This window comes from Symphalangus syndactylus, chromosome 1 (assembly GCF_028878055.3).
Source record: "Symphalangus syndactylus isolate Jambi chromosome 1, NHGRI_mSymSyn1-v2.1_pri, whole genome shotgun sequence".
Lineage (NCBI taxonomy): Eukaryota > Metazoa > Chordata > Mammalia > Primates > Hylobatidae > Symphalangus > Symphalangus syndactylus.
Window position 1 is genome coordinate 77,829,007 of NC_072423.2, and position 26,708 is coordinate 77,855,714.

The following is a 26,708-nucleotide window of genomic DNA, read 5'->3' on the forward strand; positions in this document are numbered from 1 at the left end:
TTTTACCTCAGTTCTAGAAGCTGCCAGTCCAAGATCAGAATGCCAGGTGGCTGTCCTCTGGTGGGGTCCTCTTCCTGGTGAGTAGATGACCACCTCACTGTGCCCTCACATGGCAGGAACAGTGTAAGCAAGCTCTCTGGTGTCTCTTCTTAAAAGAGCACTTATCCCATCACGGGGCCCCACCTGCAGGACCTCACCTAACCCTAATTACCTCCCAAAGGCTCCATCTCTACAAACCATCACACTGGGGGGTTAGGACTTCAACATATGAATTTGAAAGAGACACATTCAGTCCATAACACCGTGGCATATATTTTCATTCTTTTTACTACTAACCTACTTGTGTCTGTATTTAAGGTGTGTTCCTTATAAACAGCACTGAGTTGGGTCTTTTCTTTTTAATCCACTCTGACATTCTCTGGTCCTTTATTTTGGGGGCGGCAGCAGTTAGTCCATTTATATTTAATTATAGTTGAATTTAAATCTGCCACTTTGATATTTGTTTCCTATTCAGTTCGTTTGTTTCTCTCTGCTCCTCCTTTCTTTGGGTGTAATTGAATCATTTTGGTATTTCAGTTTTATTTTCCTATTGGCTTTTAAGACATACTACTTTGCATTATTTTTTAGTGGTTGCTGTAGGGCTGCATTTTACCAAATGATAGCTACTAACTAATGTGGCTATTTAAATTTAAAATTTAAGCTAATTAAAATTATATAAAATTAAAATTTAGTTCCTTAGTCACAAAATCCACATTGGAAGTGTTCAATGAATATGTGTGACTAGCGGCTATCTTATATACGACAAAGCAGTTATAGACTATTTCTAACACTGCAAAAAGTTGTATTGGTGACTTATCACAATCTAGTTACAGTTAATATACTATTTAACATAGAATATTGGGATTTTGTGAGCATATAATTCCTTTACCCCCATCTTTTGCAACATTTTCATATATTTCACATATATTTCATCTATATACATCATAAGCCCACAATACTAATATTTTTTCTTGAAGTGGAGTATGATTTTTTAAGTTTAAAAGGAAAGAATATGGCTGGGTGCGGTGGCTCAGGCTTGTAATCCCAGTACTTTGGGAGGCCGAGGCAGGCGGATCCCAAGCTCAGGAGACTGAGACCATCCTGGCTAACATGGTGAAACCCTGTCTCTACTAAAAAATACAAAAAATTAGCCGGGCGTGGTGGCGGGCACCTGTAATCCCAGCTACCCGGGAGGCTGAGGCAGGAGAATGGTGAGAACCCAGGAGGCGGAGCTTGCAGTGAGCCAAGATCGCACCACTGCACTCCGGCCTGGATGACAGAGCGAGACTCCGTCTCAAAAAACAACAACAACAACAAAAAAACACACAAAAAAGGAAAGAATACATATAGTCTTTATATTTACCCACATATTTACCATTTCTGCTGATCTTTATTTTTCCCCTAATCTGATACCATCTTTTGACATATACCTGCTAAAGAGTTCCATTTATCATTTTTCATAGTGTGGGTCAACTGATGACAAATTCTCTCAGATTTTTATCTTATTTTTTACCTTTATTATTGAAACATAACTTTGTAGCATGTAAAATTCTAGGTTAATCATTGTTTTTCAGTGGTTCAACTGTGTTTTTCTAGTGCTTTTTGGCCTTTATTGTTCCCAGTAAAAAGCTAACATTATTCATATGTTGTTTATCACACATAATGTCTCTTTTTTCTTCAGCTGCTTTTATAATTTTCTCTTCATATTTGTAGTTCAGCAATTTTACTATATGTACATAGGTCTGATTTTCTATGTATTGGTCCTGCCTGTGGTTCATCGGGTTTCTTGGATTTATAAATTGTCTTTTACCAAGTATCAGAAATTTGAAGCCACTATTTCTTCCAAAATTTTCTTTTTCCTCACTTCTTAAGACTCTGCACTTATATTAGACCAGATTATATTAACCAACAGGTCTCTGAAGATCTGTGTGTTTTTCTTCCACTGCTTTTCTTCCATCTGTTTTTCAGATAGGATCATTTCTATTGATCTATTTTGTAGTTCCTCAATTTATTCTGTCTTCAATTTGCTGTTAGGCACCTCCAGTGAATTTTTACTTCAGTTATAGTAATTTTCAATTTCAGTATTTCCATTTGTTTCTTGTTATACTTCAATTTCTTGCGGAGATTCTCCATTTGCTCATTTATTATGTGTATTTCTTCTTTGAAATATGTGAACATATTTATAATAGCTGCTTTAAAATCCTTGTCTGCTATTTGTTACAGTTGAGTCATCTAGGCATCGATTTACATCAAATTTTGTGGGTCATATTTTCCTGTTTCTGTGCATGTCTAGTGTGCTTTTTGTTTGACACTGGACATTATGAATGATACATTGTAGAGACTTGTAGTTCTGTTTTATTTCTCTAATGAATGATTTTCGTTTTCTTATTTACTATAAAAAGTTCACTTGGCTTGACTCAGACTCCACGATCTGTCTCCCCTAAAGTGAGAAGCACCTGAAATCTTTGTTCTTCTTTTCTAGTATTTTGTCAGGCCACTGAGGTCTCCCCCATCCATTGTTGTTCAGTGATCTGCCAAAGATTTGAGTAGATTTGATATACAAATGTGTGGGGGTCACACCTCTGAAGTTTCTTTCCTTCTAGGGTTTCACTGCTAATGGTCTGTTTTTTCTCCCAGCTCCAAATTGTATTCTGTGACATTTCAAGTCAGAAAGTACAGCCAGCTTCATGGGCCTATGACCTGCAAATTCATACAAGGGCCATGCACATGGTTTAATGTTCTGCTATCACTGTCTTGAAATTATTAGTTTTTCAATGAGGGGCCACATTTTAACTGATGTACTTACGTATAAAAATCCATTCGAGGCCTGGTGTGGTGGCTCACACCTGTAATCCCAGCACTTTGGGAGGCCAAGGTGGGAGGATCTCTTGAGCCTAGGAGTTTCAGATCAGCCTATACAACATAGTGAAACCTCGTCTTTACTAAAAATAAAAATTTAAAAAATTAGCCAGGCCTGATGGTGCACACCTGTAATCCTGGCTATTCTGGAAGCTGAGGCAGGAGGATTACTTGAGCCCAGGAGTTCTATATTGCAGTGAGCTATGATCATGCCACTGCATTCCAGCCTGGGTGACAGAGAGAGATCCTGTCTTAAAAAAAAAAAAAAAAATCCATAAAATATTTGTTTTCATTTTCAGCTGGCTTTAATATACAAACAAAATATTATCCTTCTTGTATGATATTGATAAAGTTTAGCTAATAAGTTATAATAGAAAAGCAATTGCTGTAAGTCTCTTGGGTCTCAGTTTCTTTAAAAGCCTTTCCTGCCTCACACGCTACTCTTCCCCATCTCGATTTAAACAGGACCTTCCTTTAAACTCTGAGAATCCTGTTTTTTCCCTTCATGGCATTAGCGTAATTTACAATTAATATATTTACCTGTGTTTTTATGATTGCATATATTTCTACCTCATTAGTCTATAAACTCCATGAGGACCCCTGTCTTTGCCTCACCCAGTACCAACAAGAATGCCTAGCATACTGTAGGCACTTAATTAAATGGATGAATGGATAAATGGATAGATGGATGAGTGAATGAATAGCGAAAATGACAGTGACATTTAGTAACTTTTTCTATTTTCCCAGGTTAGATTTTCTATAGTCCTCCTTTCTTTTGCTCAAATATCTAAAAGTATGCCATAATTTTAGCAAAATTTGGGGAACAATGTTAGGTCAAAAGTAGTACGTGTATGCACATTTGTTATTAGTAGGACCCCCAAAAGAAATGTGAATGCCAGATCTCCAACTTCTTGATTTAAAAATGTAATCCAGGCCCGGCGCAAAGGCTCACGCCTGTAATCCCAGCACTTTGGGTGGATCCTTCGAGGTCAGGAGTTCGAGACCAGCCTGGCCAACATGGTGAACTCGTCTCTACTAAAAATTCAAAAAAAAAAGAAAAAGAAAAATTAGCTGGGAGTGGTGGTGGGCGCCTGTAGTCCCAGCTACTCAGGAGGCTGAGGCAGTAGAACCACTGGAACCAGGGAGGCAGAGGTTGCAGTGAGCCGTGATTGCACCACTGCACTCCAGCCTGGGCAACAGAGCCAGACTGTTTCAAAAAGAAAAAATGTAATCCAATGTAGTATTTACATCTAGTGCCAATGGGTACAGTGCACACTGTGCTACATGCTGTGTTTCATTAAGCAGCCTAATCTGGTGTGTTAATGAGAGATGTATTTAACTATCAGCTATAATATTCCATGTCATTTTCCAAGGAACACATCTTACAGCAGGTTTTTCACAAGCTATATTGAAATGTTCACCTGTTGCAGAAGCTCTGTAAGATGCTGTGCATTCAGCGGGAAATAACCGAAGACATAGCACCTCTGGCAGGCTTGTTTCTCAGCGTCATGGAGAGAGCGCACCCAGTCTGAAGGCGCATCTGCTCCTCTCTGCGCTACATTGTGGATTAAGAAAATACAGTGTATAATCTCATATTCTCATTTCACCAAATATAAATAGTACATGGCAATCATATGTGCTCGGTTTTCATTTTTAAGGGTGGAGATTTTTGAAAATGGTGTCGTGGACCAGACTCCACAATTGGAGATTTTGTAGAGGTCAAAGGTATAGCACTATTAAAGGAGGGATAAAGAGTGTGCAGACGTGTGTGTAAGATAATGAGCAGAAAAGGGAGTGGCAAGGTGCAGAGATCTCTGCAAGCAATGGATTGGGGAAATTGAAGGCTTTAAAGCCACGGTCTCTATTCCTACACCCAGCTTTCCGTCTTCAGTTACTATCGCCCAAGATCAAAGCCACCCGGGTTTTCTGATCGCCGCAACTGCGGCTCCAGGTGCTGACTGCACAGCCACTGCGGCACTGTCCGCAGCTGCGCGCCGGGCTCAGACGGCATTATTTACGGTACAGAATACTCGCCCGCGCGACGGTATTTACGGTAACGGGGACCAGCCTGGGCGGCAGTATTTACGGTAACGAAAGCCAGCTGTATTTACGGTAGCGAGGGCTGGACTGGCAGAGGCATTTACGGTAACGGGGGCCGGGCTCGCGGAGGCCCGTCGGTTCTGCCCGCTCTGGGCGTTATCAAGTGATCTCCAGCCAAGGCGGCCGCCACCCCTCGCACCCAGCAGAAAATGCAAAATGGCCCTCTGGGGCAGTGAGGGGCTGTGGCCCTCGGCCCCGGCCTGCCGCACCCCCTTCCCGCAGCTAGCTGACCGCAGCGCCGAACAGGGTCCGGGTGCAGCCCCCTCCCGCCCCTCCGCAGGGGCGCCGGCCTGAACTGGGCGCGGGAACCAGGCCGCCCTCGGCGCCCAGCCCGCCCTAGTCCCGCGCGCCGCCCCCGCTGTGCCGCGCCCACATGGGTCTGTGCTACAGTCTGCGGCCGCTGCTTTTCGGGGGCCCAGGGGACGACCCCTGCGCGGCCTCGGAGCCGCCGGTGGAGGACGCGCAGCCCGCCCCGGCCCCGGCCCTGGCCCCAGTCCGGGCGGCCGCAAGGGACACGGCCCGGACCCCGCTCCCTCGGGTCGGCGAAGGGAGCCCGGCATGCGCTCGGCCCAAAGCAGACAAGCGGAAGGAGAAGCGGCAGCGCACCGAGCAGCTGAGCGCCGAGGAGCGCGAGGCGGTCAAGGAGGCGAGGAAAGTGAGCCGGGGCATCGACCGCATGCTGCGCGAGCAGAAGCGCGACCTGCAGCAGACGCACCGGCTCCTGCTGCTCGGTAGGTCCCGGCCGCTAGGTCGGCTGACGCCCTGGGGACAGCGCGCCGGGCCCGCAGGGGCGGCGGGCCCCGGGGAGCGGCGGCCGTAGGGGCTCTTGAATCCAGGTACTGGACCCGGAGGGGCGGCGGGCGCGGACGGGCTACAGAGCGTTTAAACTGTGGGTGGAATGGTTCCCCTGACCTAGCCGGGAGGACACTACGGGCTGATTCTGCACCTCCCAGTGCCTTGAGCTTACTGCCGCTCGCTCGCTCTAATTAATGAGCCTCTCTGCGAAGTCTCCCCCTCCATTGATCACCTTCCACAGGGTCTAATCCCCGGGGATGTCAACCCTAGCCTCTCACTTCCTGCTACACGAGGAGGCTAGCAGTTTGTTTTAAGAACACAGATGAAAGGAGATTTATAAGGCCTTTTAGCTTGACCGCAAAGCTTTTATTCCAATCACAGTGTTGTGGGTGGGTGTGGCCTGCTGCCTTTTGAGAAAGAACTTGAGCTGCACTTGGATTTTACTGTGGAAGCTCAACCCCGGCTCTGGGAGGTTTGCCCCGCTTGAGAACCAGCGGCACGAAAGGGTGGCGGGCCCCAGGGTGCTCGCTGTGTAACTGCGTACAGGAGGGCGGGCTTAGAATCCCAGCGTTTTCAAGGAACCAAATACTTGCTCTCCTGGTAGTATTTTTCAGAGCTTAGCTGTAGCAAGTACGTGTGCTCCTGCAACAATTAGAAAACATGGTTCTATGCACTCTACCGTAGAATGAAAAAAAAATCACGATTTCCTGATACTACTTGTTGCCTTTTAAATTTTAAGACAAAATAATAATAATTGGGCTTTTGATCGCAATTTTGTGAGATGTAAGGAAGAATAGTTCAGGTCTGTGCTCTCTGCTATGCATGGGAGAAGGAGCTATTCCATGACTTAGCAAGATGCCCGCTTATAAATGAATGCAACTTTCATTTAAGATCTAGAATACAATAAATATTGAGTTTGAGAGGACTTGTCCACTGCAAGAATGAATAATTTAAAACAACATAAACCTAGCTGCTTGTATCCTGGTGAAATACCTAATTTCTAAAGCAAAGGGAAATGTTTTTGAAGAAACAACAACAACAACAAAGAACAGTAAATACGCAGGTTATCTCAACAGGGACGCGGGCTGAGCAGTAGCAGAGCTCTCCCCTCCAGTGCTCACCTCCATAAATCGCAGAGCACACGTTTCCAGAGGTCTGAGGATACAGAAGTGTAACTTTAGAATTTCATACCTTGTTAAACCATTGTTGGTGTGTGAGGGTAAAATAAATCTTCAGATATGCAAGTATTCAAAGTATACCCTCATCCACATATTTTTCTGGAAGGAAACTTAAAAAAAAAAATAGAGACACAGCGGTGGCTCATGCCTGTAATCCCAGCACTTTGAGAAGCTGGGGCTGGTGGATCACTTGATCTCAGGAGTTCAAGACCAGCCTGGGTAACATAGTAAAACCCCATCTCTACAAAAAAAATACGAAAATTAGCCAGGTGGTGCGCTGGAGACCCTGTCTCAAAAATAAATAAATAAATAAATAAATGAATAGAGACAAGTCTCACCATGTTGGCCAGGCTGATCTCAAACCCCTGGCCTCAAGTGATCCACCCCCGTCAGCATCCTAAAGTGCTGGGATTACAGGCATGAGCCACCATGCTCTACCTGGAAAGATATTAATTGGAAATTACTTCAGCCAAAATTTTTTAAATGCATCAAATTAAAATAATTCAAAAAGGGGAGAATTTTTTTAAAGGGGGGAGAGAATTGTCGTCTCAAGAAACTAACAATAAGACACATAGGATCAGGAGTTGTGACAATATAGTGTTGTTTTGATGTGATTATACAGTTGAACATAATTTTAAAATAAAAGGATATGAGAAGCAGAAAATGCTTTATATATAATAAAAATTATTAAACTATGAATCTGTGAAAAACAAATGTGATGAGATATGGTCTGAAGAATAGAATGGTGAGCTCTAAAGAGTCAGCTTCTTGTAACACATTTGAAAGTACTCTTTGAAGACATCATCTCATAGCCTCATAGAGTTTATATATCAGCATCATATCTAAAATAAAATCAAATGACTCACTTTTCAGGGGGAGTGTATTGTATCCTCCACCCAGCGATATCTACACTAAAACGCATACTGTTAGATGGGGTTGACATTGTTTATCAATTTTATATAGATTTGAGTTAAACACACAAAGCTTCTTGATTTTATTAGGCTTTAAAATGGTTTTAGCTGGAAATTTTTGAGTCAGAAATATGACTTATTGACCATTAATATCCTCAGATAATTACTTATGCTGCCATTGTGTTTAACAGCCATTTATTCTTGCTCACTGACCACATTCATTTGTTTATTCTGGAAATGTGCACTGAAAGCTGGGCGTTGGGTTCAGAGACCTCAGACCCAGGGAAGGTGCACTCGCTCCAGCAGTGTCTTTTTTTTTTTTTTTTTTTTAATCCCAGCACTTTAGGATGCTGAGGTGGGCAGATCACTTGAGGCCAGGAGTTCAAGACCAGCCTGGGCAACATAGTGAGACTATGTCTCTATTTTTTTTTTTAGACAGGATCTCACTTTGTCACCCAGTCAGGAGTGCAGTGGTGTGATCGTGGCTCACTGCAGCCTGGACCTCCCCAGCTCAAGCAATCTTCCTGCCTCAGTCCCACAAGTAGCTGGGACTACAGGTACACGCTACCACAGCCGACTAACTTTTGTATTTTATATAGAGATGGGGTTTCACCATGTTACCCATGCTGGTCTTGGACTTCTGAGATCAAGTGATCCACCCGTCTTGGCCCACAGTGCTGGGATTACAGGTGTGAGCCATTGTGTCCAGTCAAGTGCCCTTTATCACTCCATGCCTGCTAGTGTGAGGTGAGTCCCGTCTCCCATCATGATGAGTCCTCAAGAAGACCTTCCCAGAGTCCTCTAGTGGAAATAAAGGTTTAACTCCCTGTGTCCTGTGAATTCTTTGTGCTCCTCTCATGGAGCACTGGGGTACATCACTCCATAGGTGTCTTGGTGCTCTGTCTCCCCCATGGGGTCAATCCTGATGACTCAGCTTTCTTTCCTGCACAGGACGTAGCACCCCACACAATCCTCTGGCAACAGCACAAGAATCTGGGAGCCACTGTGACTATGAGGAGATATGGTCTCGTTTTAATTTTTAGGTGGAGCATGGTTGAAGCATGCCATGGCTGGATTTTAAGCAGGTGCAGAGGTGGGATGGAACTTTCCAGTTAGAAGGCAGTGGTCAAGACAAGGAATCATGGGGTCCAAACTAGAGCAGTGTGGTATAGTAGGAGTGGGGAACTCACGGGCTTGGGGAGCAGGTCAGATGACTGGGTACGGAGGGTAGGTAATGAGAGGAATTCTCAGATAACTCCCATGGTCTTGAGCATGAGGTATATGTTAGTCAGCTTGCTTACCTACCAAAATACAACAGGCTGAATGACCAAAAACAGACGTTTATTTTCTCACAATTCTGGAGGTTGGAAGTCTAAGATTAAGGTGCATGGTGCCAGCAGGGTTGGTTTCTGTTGAGGGCTCCCTTCCTGTCTTGCAGACGGCCACCTTCTCACAGTAACCTCACATGGCCTTTCCTCTGTGTGCACACAAAAAGAGGGAGAGATCTCCAGTGTCTCTTCCTCTTCTTACAAGGACACTGTGGGATTAGGGCCCCACCTTATGGCCTCATCTTACCTTAATTACCTACTTAAAGGCCCTATGTCCAAATACAGTCATATGGGGGGTTAGGGCTTCAACATATGAATTCAGGGGGATGGGAAGCACAATTCAGTCCATTACAAGGGCTAAGGCAGGGAGTGCGTGCCCTGTCTAAAAAGGACAGCTGCATCCTAGCTTCATCCCACTGTTGCCTTGTGAGAACACAGGCCCAAAGTTGCCAGGTCTTCGGAATTTCTGAAACCTACCTATTTTTAAGCATTTGCTCAAATTAATAAAATGTAATCTGCATGGCTAATACAGTCATGGGCTGCTAGCTCTTACCGCTGATCTGACCTAGGTCACACAGACTTTTCTGCAGGCTGTGCACTAGGCTTTAGGGACTCACGCATATGAGAGACCATTGGCAGAGGCCCTGAGTCTACACCAATTAAAAGCATACTTGATGTGAATTGGTGTGAATCAAAATATTTAATCTGCCAAATGAACACATACGGCAAACAAAGCTGTGTTAACCATTCTTCAGGTGAATTTTTCTGCTGTTCATGGAGTTGTAACAGAGTGAATGCCGTTGATTTTTCTTTATCTTTCATTGACTATGTTCACTACCTTCCTATTGGGGAAGGGTTATCACGTTCCACTCAACTACTCTTTTAATATGATTCTTTTCCTGGATTGTTATTCGAATTTTAAATCCTCAACTGTAGATAGGATTTGTGTTTTTTACTTTTTTCAATTATTTCTTGTTATAGTTTGTGTATTTGCTATTTCTCTGTCTGGAATACATCTTTCAAGAAGGAAGCAATCTCTTTGGGACATTTGCTGGTTTCTTTTGTATCAGAATGCTGGCATGATTTTAATCTGTGTCTTTAGTTACTGTCAGAGGAAGTGCCTGGTGCACACATGCTCAGACACGCGCGCACGCGCACACACACACACACACACACACACAGAGACACACAGGGAAAAAAAAAAAACAGAAGGAATATTCTTCACTCTGGGGTTTTGGTGACTTTTTTCCCAAGTAAATGTCTTTCTTAATGAATGCAGAAGTGACCAAGAAAAGACAATAGTTTTGGAGTTGTGCAGTAGCCTTGGGCACATCCTTATTAACTTGCTGTCTTCGTTTTTTGCCACAGTCTCCTGTGGCACTGTGGCTTTCAAAGTCAGAAGAAATCCCAATACTCTGGCTATTCCTTATGTTTCTGAACTCACAAAAGCATAACACATCCTGGCCGAGCGCGGTGGCTCATGCCTGTAATCCCAGCACTTTGGGAGGCCGAGGCAGGTGTATCACGAGGTCAGGAGATCGAGACCATCCTGGCTAACGTGGTGAAACCCCGTCTCTACTAAAAATACAAAAAAAATTAGCCAGGCACCTGTAGTCCCAGCTACCTGGGAGGCTGAGGCAGGAGAATGATGTGAACCCGGAAGGCAGAGCTTGCAGTGAGCCGAGATCGTGCCACTGCACTTCAGCTTGGGGGACTGAGCAAGACTCCGTCTCAAAAAAAAACAAACACGCATAACACATCCTTACAGCCTTAAAGAGAATGCAGTGATGTTGTTGCATTTAAGTCAAAACTTCTATGTGGTATAACTTGTTATAGACTGTTATAGCAATGATACTAAAATTTTGTAGGCTGGAAACTGCCGTTGTTTACATGAAGCCTAATTTCATCCCAGGGGTTTATCTCGTTCTTTCACCTGGCAAAACACCGGAAGTTCAGAACACTCTGTCAAAAATGCTCTCTTGGACTTGTCAACCCTCTTGTGTTTATTCACATGATTAATACTGGCCCTGAAAACAGGTAGTTGTGTCACTGGAATATATGACCATTTTATGAACACTTCCTTCAAAATTTGGGGACATCCTACGACCCACTAAAAGATGCGGAGGGGCGTGTGTGATGGTTAGAGCACAGCACTGGAGTCAGACCTTGTCCGAGGCCCTTAGCACCCCCATCCTCCAGTTGCACAAACTTAAGTACACCCCCCAGAGCTTCAGTTTCCATCTCAATGATAATCCTAATCCCACTGGCTTATTGAGAGGAGTAAATGAAATTAATTGAAATAATGTATGTAAATTCACATAATGAGATCACACATCCTAGCAAAGGGCATCCAGCCCCAGGTGCACACAGCTCTCTGTGACTGAGCCAGGATCAAGCCCAGGCAGGCTGGCTTCGCCAAACAACATTAGCCAGTGACTGTGAGGCCAGCTGGAGGCAGCTGCAACAGTCCAGTTAAGAGATGTGAGGAGGCCGGGCACGGTGGCGCACGCCTGTAACCCCAGCGCTTTGGGAGGCTGAGGTGGGTGGGTCACCTGAGGTCAGGAGTTCGAGACCAGCCTGGCCAACGTGGTGAAACCCCATCTCTACTAAAAATACAAAAATTAGCTGGTTACCAGCTAACTTTTAATTAGCTGGTGGTGGGTGCCTATAATCCCAGCTTCTCAGGAGGCTAAGGTGGGAGTATCACTTGAACCCGGGAGGCGGAGTTTGTAGTGGGTTGAGATCGTGCCATTGCACTCCAGCCTGGGGGAGAGAGCAAGACTCAGTCTCAGAAAAAAAAAAAAAAGAGAGAGATGAGGAGGCGACCTCATTCAGATGCGGTGACAATGACAGGAAGGGGCAGACATGTCTGTGGGTGTGGGCAAAATGGAATCCGGGGAACCTGGTGGCTGATGAGATGGAGGGAAAGAAGAGCATCTGGGTGAAGAAATGTCACTGAACCCTTCAGTAAAATGGCAAGGACATTCTCCGAGTAAGGAATTTAAGAGGAAGAGGCAGTTGGAGGGAGAAGAGAACAGTGAGCTCCAGTCTAGATGTGTTGAGACTGAAGGGCCTTGGGTGTCCAGCGGGCAGTGGCTGCAGAGCAGCTGGGCATTTGCCTTGGGTCTCAGAGAGGCTGCAGAGCCAGAGATGGATGTGTCACCCAGAGTCATTAGTGCACTGGCCAGGTTGGACATGCCACCTGGGGACCACACGCCACCTGGAGAGGACACGTCACCTGGGGAGGACGTGCAGAGTGAGAAGGGAAGGGAGGAGGGCCCAGGATAGGAGGCCGTGGGACTCCAGCCTTTCAAAAAGGGCTGGAGGAAGAAGAGTGTGAAGAATGACAGAGGGCTGGGAGCAGCCAAGAAAGGAAGAGGTTTCTGGAGGAAGGCAGTGACCAGCAGTGTCACTTGGGAGCTGAGATAAAGAGGGCTGAGGCCAGGCGCGGTGGCTCATGCCTGTAATTCCAGCACTTTGGGAGGCCGAGGCGGGTGGATCATGAGGTCAAGAGATCCAGACCATCCTGGCCAACATGGTAAAGCCTCGTCTCTACTAAAAATGCAAAAATTAGCTGGGCGTGGTGGTGCATGCCTGTGATCCCAGCTACTTGGGAGGCTGAGGCAGGAGAATCACTTGAACCCAGGAGGCAGAGGTTGCACTGAGCCAAGATTGCGCCACTACACTCCAGCCTGGGAGACAGAACAAGACTCCGTCTCAAAAAAAAAAAAAAAAAAAAAAAAGGCAGTGTGCAGGTTCATGGCCTGGCGGGTGCAGGAGGCTTCAGACTGGAAGGGACAGGAAGACACTGAAGCAGTGAGGGTGGCTGCTCTTGGGAGGACTTTGCTGCTGGAGGACAGAACAGGTGTGCCCACTCCTGCACCCTGTGCCATCCAGGAAACAGCCGGGGTGATGATGGATGAGACTGGAATGGTGGGTGCTCCTGGGGATGAAGAGAAGAGGGCAGGAGAGGAATTGTCGATCTTTGTTTGACCCTGGCTGTGCATCTGCTTTCTAAACACTCAGGTGCCTGGAATCAACCTCAGCTCCTCCAGCATAAGTGACTTTCCCTGCTGATAGTGTCAGACTAATGTGTCATTTAGAGGGAAATTCTTTAATGGCAAGCAGGTTTTTCAGTTGAGTTGAGACCAAGATACCTAGCTAATTCAGGTATCTAGCTAATTTAATTTGTCTATGAAAAGTTTCCAAAGATTAGCATTTTCAAAGATAAGACCTAACTCCAAGGGCCTAAAATCACCTCATGATATTGAAAGTGATAATCAGAAGATCTCCAAAACTCCACTGCATAAATCCGAATAAGGAGCCCTAGATGATTATTTCTCACCTCACATCACCCAGGATAATTTACTTTGAGTCTACATTTATATGTTTTTAATTTTATTTATTTATTTACTTAGAAACAGAGTCTCTCTCTGTTGCCTAGGCTGGAGCAGTAGTACCATCTTGGCTCACTGCAACCTCCACCTCCTAGGTTCAAGCGATTCTCTTGCCTCAGCCTCCCGAGTAGCTAGGACCACAGGCACCCACCACCACACCCAGCTAATTTTTTTTTTTTTATTTTTGTATTTTTAGTAGAGACAGGGTTTTACCATGTTGGACAGGCTGGTCTCAAACTCCTGACCTCTGGTGATCCACCTGCCTCAGCCTCCCAAAGTGCTGGGATTACAGGCGTGAGCCACCATGCCCAGCCGGGTCTAAATTTATTAATACTTAGTTGTTGGGGTTTTTTTTTGTTGTTTTTGGTTGACTTTAAGCTGAAACCAACTCTTTTACTGAAAAACAGAAAATTACCTTCTATCAGCTAAAGCAGTGACTCTAAGTGTGTTTAGGGGTCAAGTGAAAACTGTTCCCTGTTGTTTCAGAATTCCCTTGCTAGGGATGGACAGACAGCGCACAGAGGACTTTTAGGGCAGGGAAAACCGCTCCGTATGATACCATAAGAGTGGACAATGTCACCACATACTTGTCCAATCCACAAAATGTACAACGCCAGGAGGGAACCCTAGTGTAGCCCTTCCAGCCCTGTGGACTGGGTGACAGTGATGCGTCAGGGTAGCTTCATGGATTACAGCACTCTGTGAGGGATGTTGCTGGTGGGGAGGCTGTGCCTGTCGGGGCAGGGAGTACATAGCAGCTGTATTCTGTACCATCCTCTCAATTTTGCTGTGAACCTAAAACTGCTCTAAATAATAGGCGTTTTGTTTTAGTCACTTACTAAGAAAAGAAGTCAGTGAAGGATTTTGTCCTTGAATTAGGATCCCAAGAGGAGGAGCTGGTGGAGAAGAAGAGGACACCACAGTGGCCATAGCAGAAGGGTCTAGGGTTCTTCTAATGAGCCCATTTAGGGGCCATAAGCTGATGGCCCTACTCTTAAAAAGCCCAGGTCAGTTAACCGCAGCAGGAAAGATAGCCCATTATTGAAAGCTGTGGTTTATGAGTAAAAAAGCATCATTTAAAGACTTTTCCAACTGCAGTTCTGGGGTTAAATTATTCTCAGCAAATAAATCCTCTAGACATGCATTGAAGTGTTAGCACCTGACGGGAGGGGCACACACACACTGCTCCTGCAGGCCTCTTGGCTTGGCTTGGCCCTGTGTCCCATCCTGTAAGGCTGCCCTAGCTCTGCCTCATCAGGAGGAATCACAGGATTGTTGCCCAGCTGTTATCAGGTGTTACACCAAATGCCACTGAAGGCGCGAGTTAGGGAAGCCACCCATCAAAATCTTCAAGGGTTAGACAGCTCTCTTCAACCCTTCCTGCTGTTATTTCATTTGCCGATCTGGGAGGATGTTATTTAGTGAGAGGCAGGTCAACCTGCCGACTGATGGAGGATCGAGGAAGACAGTAAACACACTGTGGCATCTGCTTTCTCTAATCCTAGCAGAAGAGCCTTGGAGAAGATGTAGGTTGCATCACTGTGCTTTGGATTAATGCTCACTTGGTGTGTTCTTCTGTAGTTGAAAAGTGAATTTTCTTTCTGAGTAAGTGAACTTCTCCCAGGAAAAGCATAAGAAGAGAATATTTTGACATAAACGGAAAAATAAGGTGCAATGATACCCATACTTTGAGTCACAAGGGAAAAGGTCACTTTATTCATTGAATCCCTTATATTACTCACCAACTGCAAACATTTGCATCTCTGCAAGGGCCTGCTCTGTGCAGGTGCTTCTCTGGGTGATGTGGAGATCCCACAAGGCAGAGAGCACAGCCTCAGCCCTGGAAAAGTTCACTGTGTTGTTGAAGAGAAAGGACAAGAACCTAAGAGAAAAATACCAGTCTGAGCCTGCACGTGCTCGGAGATAAATGGCAACAGTGTGGGTCAAGAACATGAGTCCCGGGATTCATGTGGAACCTCTCAATAACATGATGGGCATCCCCCTTCCTTAGGATATTTTATGAGTGGGGAGGTACAGAGGAGGTAGGAACTTGATTGTTTAATGTTAATGTTTGCACACAAATGCATAATGCTGGCCAGGCGCGGTAGCTGACACCTGTAATCCTAACGCTTTGAGAGGCCGAGGCGGGTGGATCGCTTGAGGTCAGGAGTTCGAGACCATCCTGGCCAACATGGTGAAACCCCATCTCTACTAAAAATACAAAAATTAGCCAGACGTTGTGGCGGGTACCTATAATCCCAGCTACTCGGGAGGCTGAGGCAGGAGGTTGCAATGAGCCAAGAGTGCGCCGTTGCACTCCAGCCTGGGTGACAGAGCAAGAATCTCAAAAAAAAAAAAAAAAAAAAAAAAAGCATAATGCTGTTATTGATCCTGGGTGCAAACTATGAGCAGAAGCAGCTGTGAAATCTGCTCCAAGTTTGCACCTGGCAGCTGGTTTCCTGTTCATCAAGGAGGTGCTGAAAGAACCCAGAAGCACCCACAGCTCCCAGAATGTAGCAGCAACCTGGAGTGTTTACCTAATGGAACTGATGCTTCAAGAAGATGAAGAAAGTTCGAGCAACAGTGTGCAGTGTTATCAAATGGGAAGGAGACTGCTCCTTTTATCTCCAGCCATCAAAGTGCTCCACAAGTCAATATTAGGAGCTGCATTTTATAGATTGCACCATCATGGGAAGCTGGAGATTGTAAATCGGCATGAAGAAAAAAAATGAAACGTTTATCCTTTTTTTCCCCAAGAAATCCACTCATTAGAGAATCACTGAAAGGAAGGTGGATAAAAAGCCACAAAAGGGAACCTTTAACTTGGCTGCAGAGCAGCATTTGTGTTTTACAGGCACTTCGGGAGCAGCTAGAGAGCGTGATTTGGAGTCTGCTGGCCAGGAGGCCACAGGAGAAACACAGGTCAGCCCCAGAATCATGGAGCACACATTTGCCTCGACCCCAGCTGTATTTTCTTTTCTGGAAAAATATCAGCCACTGGAATTAGGCCAGACACAGAAATCTGTAGATACAAAGCTCGCCAGCAGAGCAAGACTCAGAATGCAAGAGTGGCCCCAGGGAGGAATCAGGACCGAGCAAGAGGCGAGTGCTGATCCCAGAGCCGGCCTCCTTCTTCCCTGTCACCCTCAGAGGGTGGTGTAAATGAACCACAAGCCCACAGCTGTCCTGGTGAGGAAGCCCAGAACAAGGCCCAAGCCAGCATACTCCAGAGAGTTAGACTGTGCCACACATCAATCAGCTGTTTGATTTGTTGAGCAACTTGTCTATTGAGAAGGCCGTCAGTGCTGTGTTACAGGCTACTATTTGTTTATTCAGTAGCAATTACTGACATTCAGTAGCACATCTACCACATTCCAGGTTCTGTCAGGCTTCGGTCTACAAACTGAAGCTGTCTCAGGAGCTGTTCTGTGTGCTCAGGAGCTTATGACCTTGTGCAGGACACAAAGGCATCAACCAGCCATTGCAGCACAGCATAAAATACATCCATGCAGGCACAGAAGACGGTGGGAGCAGCTCTCGCCCCAGTGAGAAGGGAGGCAGGACTGAGGAGGAGGGCAGCAGCTTCCAAGAACCTTCCCACTTAAAAAAAAAAAAAAAAATAGCCCGGTGCGGTGGCTCACTCCTGCAATCCCAACACTTTGGGAGGCTGAAGCGGGTGGATCACATGAGGTCAGGAGTTCCAGACCAGCCTGGCCAGCACGGCAAAACCCCATCTCTACTAAAATTACAAAAATTGGATGGGCATGGTGGCATGAGCCTGTAATCCCAGCTACTCGGGAAGCTGAGGCAGGAGAATGACTTGAACCTGGGAACCGGAGGTTGCAGTGAGCCGAGATTGCACCACTGCACTCCAGCCTGGGCGACAGAGCAAGACTCAGTCTCAAAAACAAAACAAACAAAAAAAACCGTATTTGTAGAGTATAGTTCTGTTCTTAAAATCGACAGTTTGCGAAACCCCTCATTTTGAGAGGCTCATTGGAAAGCATCAGGTGCCACGCGGAGCAAATGAAAAAACGCTCTGTGCATAGTTTTATCGAAACTCCTGCATCTGCTTTAAGTCTGTTTAGTTGAAAATCCATTTAGAATATGCTCTAATTGATATATGTGACCTATAAGGAAGTGTCCCTCTTTTTTAAGAAAATATAGAAACGTGTTATTTGTTATAGGTTTTCATTGTACAAAGAAATTCAATGTGCTGAAAAGAACCAATAAAATACGGATAAAGTAGTGCCAATTAAGAAACAGTTATGTGACTCTTTATCTCTGAAATTATTTTAACTGGTACTTTGTTTTAGAATTACTTTTTAATGTAACAGCCTCCTGAACATCAGCTATTTGATAAGCGCTGCATGGAACTAAAAAGCATGCCGAGCTGTGGTTGATCCAATAGACTTCGCTGTGCCTAATGGAGGACGATATTTAACTCTCAGATCCATTTCCCTTTTTTGCTCTAATGACATTTTCTCAGAAGTAATGCTCTCCACCCTTGGGCTTGGGTACAATAATGAGCTTGGAACAGGGGATAGGAGGCCCAGTGTCGATGGGCACACACACACACACACACACACACACACAGAGTGAAGTGCAGGAAGCTCTGTGGCCGTGTCAGCCCTTGCTGCCCGGGGACAGATGGAGGCAGGCTGCACCCTAGTCTGTGGCATCAGAAGAAAAGCATCTTAGTTCTGCTGGTGGTGTTCAGCCTCAGCCTTTCCCTTCACCGAAATTCCTACAGGTTATCCTAACTTCAAATAGGATAAATTAATTTTAATTTTTTATACGGAATGTTCGTTTAGGAAAACAGAGGATGGGTTTCTAGAGTAATCTCAAAATCCTGTTATTCAACCCACAATACAAAGGAAGCAGCATTGGTGTTCTTCCATGGAGCCTGAACATCATGGGTCCCACAGTGAGTCACAGCCTTCTGCACTCCCTGATCACACAGTGGGTCACACCCTAGACCCGTGGGTCATACCACAGAACACATCGTGGATCCCACATACGGATTATACCCTAGGACACAGCCTGGATCACACAGTTTATTTGGAATTAGAGCTTGGAATGCCAGGAACAGCCACACAGTCACCCTGGCCTCCAGAGCAGGCCTTCCGCTGAACCCTTTGCTGTGGCTTCACTATGCCCTGAGTAGTCAAAGGCACAACTAATGGCACAGGGTCTTCCGGCTGAAAGTGGGAATCGTGAGGAATGGGCCTAGGGTGATCAGTGAGCAGTAATGATAAGTACCCCCGTCTGTAATATGTGCTCCAACTCCTGCCAACCCACAGGTACAGAGGGAGAGCAGCTCAGCTATCTGGCCCGCTTCCGGGCGCCCTCCCCAGTTTCCAGACCCAGCCACGCAGCCTACTCTGGGGTCTTTGGACTCCATCTCTTACGTTTTTGTCTCCTTTCTTCCTTAATATCAGTATTTTCTTTTAGTTTCTCCTTATCAAAGCTTGCTCATACCCAGAACATTTTACTCGTTCCTGTGAAATTATTAATGGAGGTGAAGGTTAAGTCCATTACCAAATTTTTTTAAATTTAACAGCTTTTTTGAGATATAGTTGAAATGCATACAGAAAACAGCACATATTTAAAGTGTACAGTTTGGTTAGTTTTGATGTGTGTATACACCTGAGAGCGTATCCATCACCTCTGAAAGTTTCCTCCTGCATGTTTGAGTTGATTATTTTATCATGGTAAGAACACTTAACATGAGATCTGCCGTCTTAAAAAGTTTTTAAATGTACAATACCATACTCTTCTATATGGGGACAATGTCGTACAGCAGAGCTCTACAACTTAATCATCTTGCATGTCTGAAATGTTTTACTCCTTGAATAGCAACTCTCCACTTCCCTCTCCCCCAAACCCTAGAAATGACCGTGATACTCTCTGCTTCTGTGAGTTTGACTATTATAAGTCCTCATATAAATGGAATCATGCAGTATTTCTCCTTCTGTGACTGGCTTAACTTAGCATACTGTCCTCCAGGTTCATCCATGTTGTTGCATCTGGCTGCATTCCCTTCTTTTCTTTTTTGACGTTGAATAATATTCCATTGTATGTATGTTCCACATTTTCTTTCTTCATTCATCTTCCAGTGGACATTGAGGCTGCTTCAGTATCTTGGCTATTGCAAAAATTGCTGCAGCAAACATAAGAGTGCAGCTATCTCCTGGAGATTCTGATTTCAGTTCTTTTGAATATATACCCAGAAGTGGGATGGCTGGATTTTATGGTAATTCTATATTTTGATTTTTTTAAGGAATTTCCATACTGTTTTCCATAGCAACTGTACCATTTTAATTCCCACCAGCAGTGTACAAGGGTTTCAGTTTCTCTGCATCTTTGCCAACACTTACTAACTTTTGTCTTTTTGATAATGGCCATCCTAACAGGTGTGAGGTGATATCTCATTGTGGTTTTGATTTGCTATTTTCCTCATGATTAATGACATTGAGCTTTTCATATACCTGTTGGACATTTCTATGTCTTTTTTTTTTTTCTGAGACACAGCCTTCCTCTGTCACCCAGGCTGGATTGCAGTGGCGCGATTTCGGCTCACTGCAACCTTCGCCTCCCAGGTTCAGGCGATTCCCCTGCCTCAGCCTCCTGAGTGGCTGGGATTACAGGCTCCTGCCAGCATGCCTGGCAAAATTTTGTATTTTAGTAGAAGCAGGGTTTCACCATGTTGGCCAGGCTGGTCTTGAACTCCTGACTTCAAGTGATCTGCGCACCTCGGCCTTTCAAAGTGCTGGGATTACAGTGTATGTCTTCTTTAAGAAAGGTCTATTCATGTCATTAGCCCATTTTTTAATCTGGATATTTGTTTTTTGTTTTGTTTTGTTTTGTTGCTATTGAGTTGTAGGAGCTGTTTATATATTTCAGAGATTATCCCCTTATCAGATATAAGCATATCTCAGAGATATTGCAGGTTCAGTTCCAAACCACCCTAATAAAGTTAATATAGAAAGAAAGTCACATGAATTTTTTTCTCAGTGCATATAAAAATTGTGTTTATACTATACTGTATCTATTAAGTGTGCAATCACATCATGTCTTTAAAAAAAAGCACACCTTAATTTAAAAATATTGATAAAAAATGCTAACGATCATCTGAGCCTTCAGTGAGTCCGGATCTCTTTGCTGGTGGAAGGTCTTGCCTCGATATCGGTGGCTGCTGACTGATCAGGGCAGTTGTTGCTGAAGACAGTTTCTTAGACTAAGACAACAATGAAGTTGATCACATCAGTTAACTCTTTCTTTCATGAAAGATTTCTCTGCAGCATGTGATGCTTTTGATAGCATTCTTTTCATCGTAGAACTTTCAAAATTGGGGTCAGTCCTCTCAAACATGCTGCTTTATCAGCTAAGTTTATGGAATATTCTAAATCCTTTGTAATAGTTTCAACAATGTTCACAGCATCTTCACCAGGGGAAGATTGCATCTCAAGAAACCTCTTTCTTTGCTCATCCATAAGAAGCAACTCCTCACCCATTAACATTGTATCCAGAGATTGCAGCAATTTAGTCACATCTTCGGGCTCCACTTTTAATTCTAGTTCTCTTGCTATTTCTACCACATCTCCAGTTACTTCCTTTACTAAAGTCTTGAATCCCTCAAAGCAATCCATGAGGGTTGCAATCAACTTCTTCCAAATTCCTGTTCATGTTGCTATTTTGACCTCTTCACATGAATCATGAGTGCTCATAATGGCATCTAGAATTGTGAACTGTTGCCAGGTTTGTTGTTGTTGTTGTTGTTTTGAGACAGGGTCTCACTCTGTCACCCAGGCTGGAGTGTGGTGGCATAATCATGACTCACTGCAGCCTCAACCTCCCAGGCTCAAGTGATTCTCCTGCCTCAGCCTCTCGAGTAACTGAGACTACAGGCATATGCCACCATGCTTGGCTAATCCAGAAGGCTTCCAATTTACTTTGCTTAGGTCCAGTAAAGCAATCGCTGTCTATGGCACTTATAGTGCTATGAAACATATTTCTGAAATAATAAGAATGCAAAGTAAAAATTACTACTTGATCCATGGGCTGAAGAATGGATGTTGTGTTGACAGGCATGAAAACAATATTAATCTCCTTGTACACCTCCATCAGAGCTCTTGGGTTACTGGGTGCATAGTAAATGAGCAGTAATAATTTGAAAGTAATCTTTTTTTCCGAAGGATATGTCCCAACAGTTGGCTTAAAATATTCAGTAAACCATGATGTAAGCAGATATGCTGTCATCCAGGCTCTGTTTTTCCACTGATAGAGCACAAACAAAGCAAATTTAGCCTAATTTTTGAGGGCCCTAGGATTTTCAGAATGGTAAATGAGCATTGATTTCAACTTAAAATTACCAGTTGCATTAGCACCTAACAAGAAGTCAGCCTATCCTTTGAAGCTGTGGAGCCAGGGATTGACTTTTCCTCTTTACTTATGAAAGTCCTAGGTGGCATTTTCTTCCCACAGAAGGCTGTTCCACCTCCATTGAAAGCTGTTATTTAGCGTAGCCACCTTCATCGGTGGTCTTAGCTAGATCTTCTGGTTAACTTGCTGCAGCTTCTATATTAGCATTTGCTGCCTTACCTTGTACTTGTATGTTATGGAGACAACTGTTTTCCTTAAACCTCGTGAATCAACCTCTGCTAGCTTCCAGCTTTTCTTCTGCAGCTTCCTCGCCTCTCTCAACCTTCCTAAAATTGAAAAGAGTTAGGGCCTTGTTCCGACTTAGGCTTTGGCTTTGGGGAATGCTGTGGCTGGTTTAATCTTCTATCCAGACCACTCAAACTTTCTTCATTTCAGCAATGTGGCTATTTCACTTTCTCATTAGTGTGTTCACTGGAGTAGCACTTTTAATTTCCTTCAAGAACTTTCTCTTGGCATTCACAACTTGGCTGTTTGGCACAAAAGACCCAACTTTTGGCCTGTCTTGGCTTTTGACATGCTTTCCTCAGTAAGCTTAATCATTTCTAGCTTTGGATTTAAAGTGAGACAGTCTTCCTTTCACTTGAACACTTAGAGGCTATTGTAGGATTATTAAATGGCCCTGATTTCAATACTGTTATGTCTCAGGGCATAGGGAGGGCCCAGGAGAGGGAGAGAGATGGGGGGAATGGCTGGTCAGTACCGCAGTCAGAACACACACACCATTTATCGATTGAGTTTGCCATCTTATATGGGTGCTATACGTGACACCTCAAAACAACTACAATAGTAACATCCAAGATCCCTTATCACAGGTCATTTTAACAGATATAATAATAACGCAAATATTTGGAATATTGCAAAGATTACCAAAACGTAACACAGAGACACAAAGTGAGCACATGCTGTTGGAAAAATGGTGCCAATAGACTTGCTCAACACAAGGTTACCACAGACCTGAAATTTATTAAAAATCTGTAAATTTGTATAAATGCAATATCTGCAAAACACAATAAAGTGAAACACAATAAAACAAGGTACGCCTTTATGTGGTTTACACATATTTTCTCCCATTCAATAGGTTGCCTCTTCGTTCTGTTGATTGTTTCCTTTGCTGTGCAGAAGCCCCTCAGTTTGATGTCATCTCACTTGCCAATTTTGTCATTGTTGCCTGTGCTGTTGGTGTCATATCCAAGAAATCATTGCCAAGACCAATTAATGCCAGGAAACTTTTTTCCTATGTTTTTGTTCAATAGTTTTACAGTTTCAGGTCTTACAATTATGTCTTTAATCCATTTCAATTTACTTTTTGTGTGTAGTGTAAGATAAAGTTCCAATTTCATTCTTTTGCATCTGCATATACAATTTTCCCAACACCATTTGTTGCAGAAACTATCCTTTCCTCATTTTATATTCTTGGCAGTCTTGTCAAAGATCAGTTGACTATATTTGTGGATTTATTTCTGGACTCTGTATTCTCTTCCATTGGTTTATGTATCTATCTTTATGCCAGTACCATATTGTTTTAATTACTATAATGTGTAGTATGTTTTGAAGTTAGGAAATGTGATGCTTCTAGCTTTGTTCTTCTTTCTCAAGATTACTTTGTCTACTTGGGGTCCTTTGTGGTTCCTTCTGAATTTTAGGACTGTTTTCTCTATTTTTGTAAAAAAAAAAAAAAAAAAAAAAAAAGTCATTAGGATTTCCCTGGGGATTGCATTGAATCAGTAGGTAGCTTTGGGTAGTATGGACATTTTAACAATACAAATCTTCCAATTTGTGAACATGGGATTTTTTTCCATTCATTTGTATCTTCTTTCATTTCTTGTATCACTGTTTTATAGTTTTCAGTATAAAGATCTTTCTCCTCCTTGGTTAATTCCTAAGTGTTTTGCTATTTTTGATGTTGTTGTAAATGAGATTGTTTTTTAATTTCATTTTCAGATAGTTCATTGTTTGTATGTAAAACTGCGACTGATTTTATACATCAATTTTGTATCCTGCAACTTTGCTGAATTCATTTATTAGTTCTAATAGTTTTTTGGTGAAATTTTTATATTTTTGTATGTATAAGATCATGCCATCTGCAAGCAGATAATTGTACTTCTTCCTTTTGAATTTTGATGCTTATTATTTCTTTTTCTTGCCTATGTGCTTTGGCTGGGACTTCCTGTGGTGTGCTGAATAGAAGTGATGAGAGTGGGCATCTTTGCCTTCTTCCTAATCCTAGAGGAAAAGCTTTTGCTTTTTCACCATTAAATATAATATTAGCTGTGGACTTTTCACATACAGCCTTAATTATAGTCAGTTAAATTTATTCTATACCTAGTTTATTGAGAGTGTTTAATCATGAAATAGTGTTGAATTTTGTTAAATGCTTTTTTTGTATCTATTGAGATCACTGTTATTTTTATCCTTCACACTGTTAATGTGGTGTATCACGTTAATTGATTTACACGTGTTGAATCATCCTTGCATTTCAGGGATAAATCCCACTTGGTCATAGTGCTGTTGAGTTCAGTTTGCTAATACTTTATTAAGGATTTTTGCATCTGTGGACATCAGAAATATTAGCCTATAGTTTCTTTTCTTGTAGTGCCTTCATCTGACTTTGGTATCAGCATACACTGGCTTCATAAAATGAGTTTGGAAGTGTTCCCTTTATGTTACTGATGATGCGGTTTACATCTTTTTATGTTGTGTATCCATTAACACATTTTTATATAGTTAGTGTTAATACTTTGTCTTTTAACTTTTAAGTTAGAAGTAAAATTATTTACATATCAACATTACAGTATTCTGTATTTGTCTACATATTTACCTTTACAAATGAACTTTATACTTTCATATGCTTTCTTATTGCTGTTTAGTATTCTTTCATTTCAACTTGAAAAACTCTCCTTAGCATTTCTTGTATGTCATATATGGTGGTGATGAATACCCTCAACTTTTGTTTGGGAAATTTTTTCTCTCTCCTTCTTTTTTTGGAGGATAGTTTTGCCAGGTATAGTGTTCTTTGGTTGGCACTTTTTTCTTTTAGAATGTTGAATATATCATCCTACTCCTTCCTGACCTGAAAGATTTTTGCTAAGAAATCTGCCAATAGTCTTATGAGGGCTCCCTTGTGTGTGACAAGTTGCTTTTCTCTTGCTGCTCTAAAAGTTATTTGTCCTTGACTTTTGGCAATTTGATTATAATGTGTCTCAGTATGAACTGTTTTTTTTTTTTTGAAATGGTGTCTCGCTCTGTCATCCAGGCTGGAGTACAGTGGCGCAATCTTGGCTCACTGCAAGCTCCACCTCCCAGGTTCACATCATTCTCCTGCCTCAGCCTCCTGAGTAGCTGTGTCTACAGGTGCCTGCCACCGCGCCCGGCTAATTTTTTGTATTTTTAGTAGAGATGGGGTTTCACCGTGTTAGCCGGGATGGTCTCAATCTCCTGACCTTGTGATCCACCCACCTCAGCCTCCCAAAGTGCTGGGATTACAGGCGTGAGCCACTGTGCTGGGTCCTCAGTATGAACTGCTTTGGCTTTATCTTGTTTGTGATTCATTGAGCTTCACGAATCCAGATATCCATTTCCCTCTCCAGATTTGGGATGTTTTGACCATTATTTCTTTTAATAAGCTTTCTTCCTCAGTTTCTTTCTTCACCTTCTAGGATTCTCAAAATGTATATATTGATTAGCTTAATGGTGTCCTATAACTTCCTTAGGCTATCTTCAATTTTTCATTCTTTTTTTTTTCCTTTTTACTCTTCTGACTAGATAATTTCAAATGACCTGTCTTTGAGTTTGCTGATTCTTTCCTCTACTAACTCAAGTCTGCTCTTGAGCCCTGTAGTGATTATTTTCAGTTCAGTTAATATTCTTCAGCTTTACAATTTGTGTTTCGTTCTCTGTTTTATAGTTTCTATTTCTTTGTTGATATTCTAATTTTATGCATACATAGTTTTCTGATTTCACTCAGTTGCCTGTGTTCTGTGGTAACTCTCTGAGCTTCATAAGATGATTATTTTTAATTCTTTGTCTGATCTCTGTTTGTAGATCTCCATTTCTTTAGGGTAGGTTACTGGTGATTTATTTTGTTCATTTAGTTGTGTCCCATTTCCCTCTTTCTTCATGTTCCTTATAGCTTTATGTTGGTATCTGTCCATTTGAAGAAACAGCCACCTCTCCCAGTCCTTATGGACTGGCTTCAGCAGGGAAAGATCTTCACCAATCAACCTAGCTAGAGATTCTGGGAAGCTCTCAAACTTTTTCTGTGGATGTGTCTTCCCTGGACTTGTGCATTTTAATTATAGGGATTTACTGGTTTCTTTTTTCAGGAGCCCATAATCTCTTGCTCCTTCTGGTGTCTCACTACTATACCATAGGCCAGGGCGCCCCACTCTTCTCCCTCCCTCCCTGGGGAGAAGTCGTGAGTTTTGCACCTTTTCCCAGTCAGGCAGAGCTGTGCTGGCCACAGCAAACTAACTGCCCCTTTTCTTTGTTCTTAGCTTCCCTCAGGCATTTAAACTATTCTTTGTCCCTCAGCACTCTGGGTGAAGCAAGATATAAATTGGTCCCTTGGGCAACACATAAAAAATTCAGAGTTGGATATTAATTCCACTCTGTCTTGGGGAGAGTGTGGCCAGGGTGGTCTTTCTGGGCACTGTGCTG

At 43.3% G+C, this 26,708-nt stretch overlaps 1 protein-coding gene across 2 annotated transcripts in view; it reads left to right on the forward strand.

Moving 5' to 3' along the window:
* The first annotated feature begins 4,802 nt into the window (after nucleotides 1-4,802).
* GNAL (G protein subunit alpha L) overlaps nucleotides 4,803-26,708 on the forward strand; it is a 205,473-nt gene continuing 183,567 nt past the window's right edge. The window contains exon 1 of one of the 2 annotated variants that reach the window (XM_055238629.2): nucleotides 4,803-5,729. In XM_055238629.2, the coding sequence (XP_055094604.2) occupies nucleotides 5,372-5,729 (358 nt within the window). In that variant the 5' untranslated portion in view covers nucleotides 4,803-5,371. The remainder of the gene's footprint in view (nucleotides 5,730-26,708) is intronic. The other variant, XM_063641493.1, reaches the window with a different exon arrangement.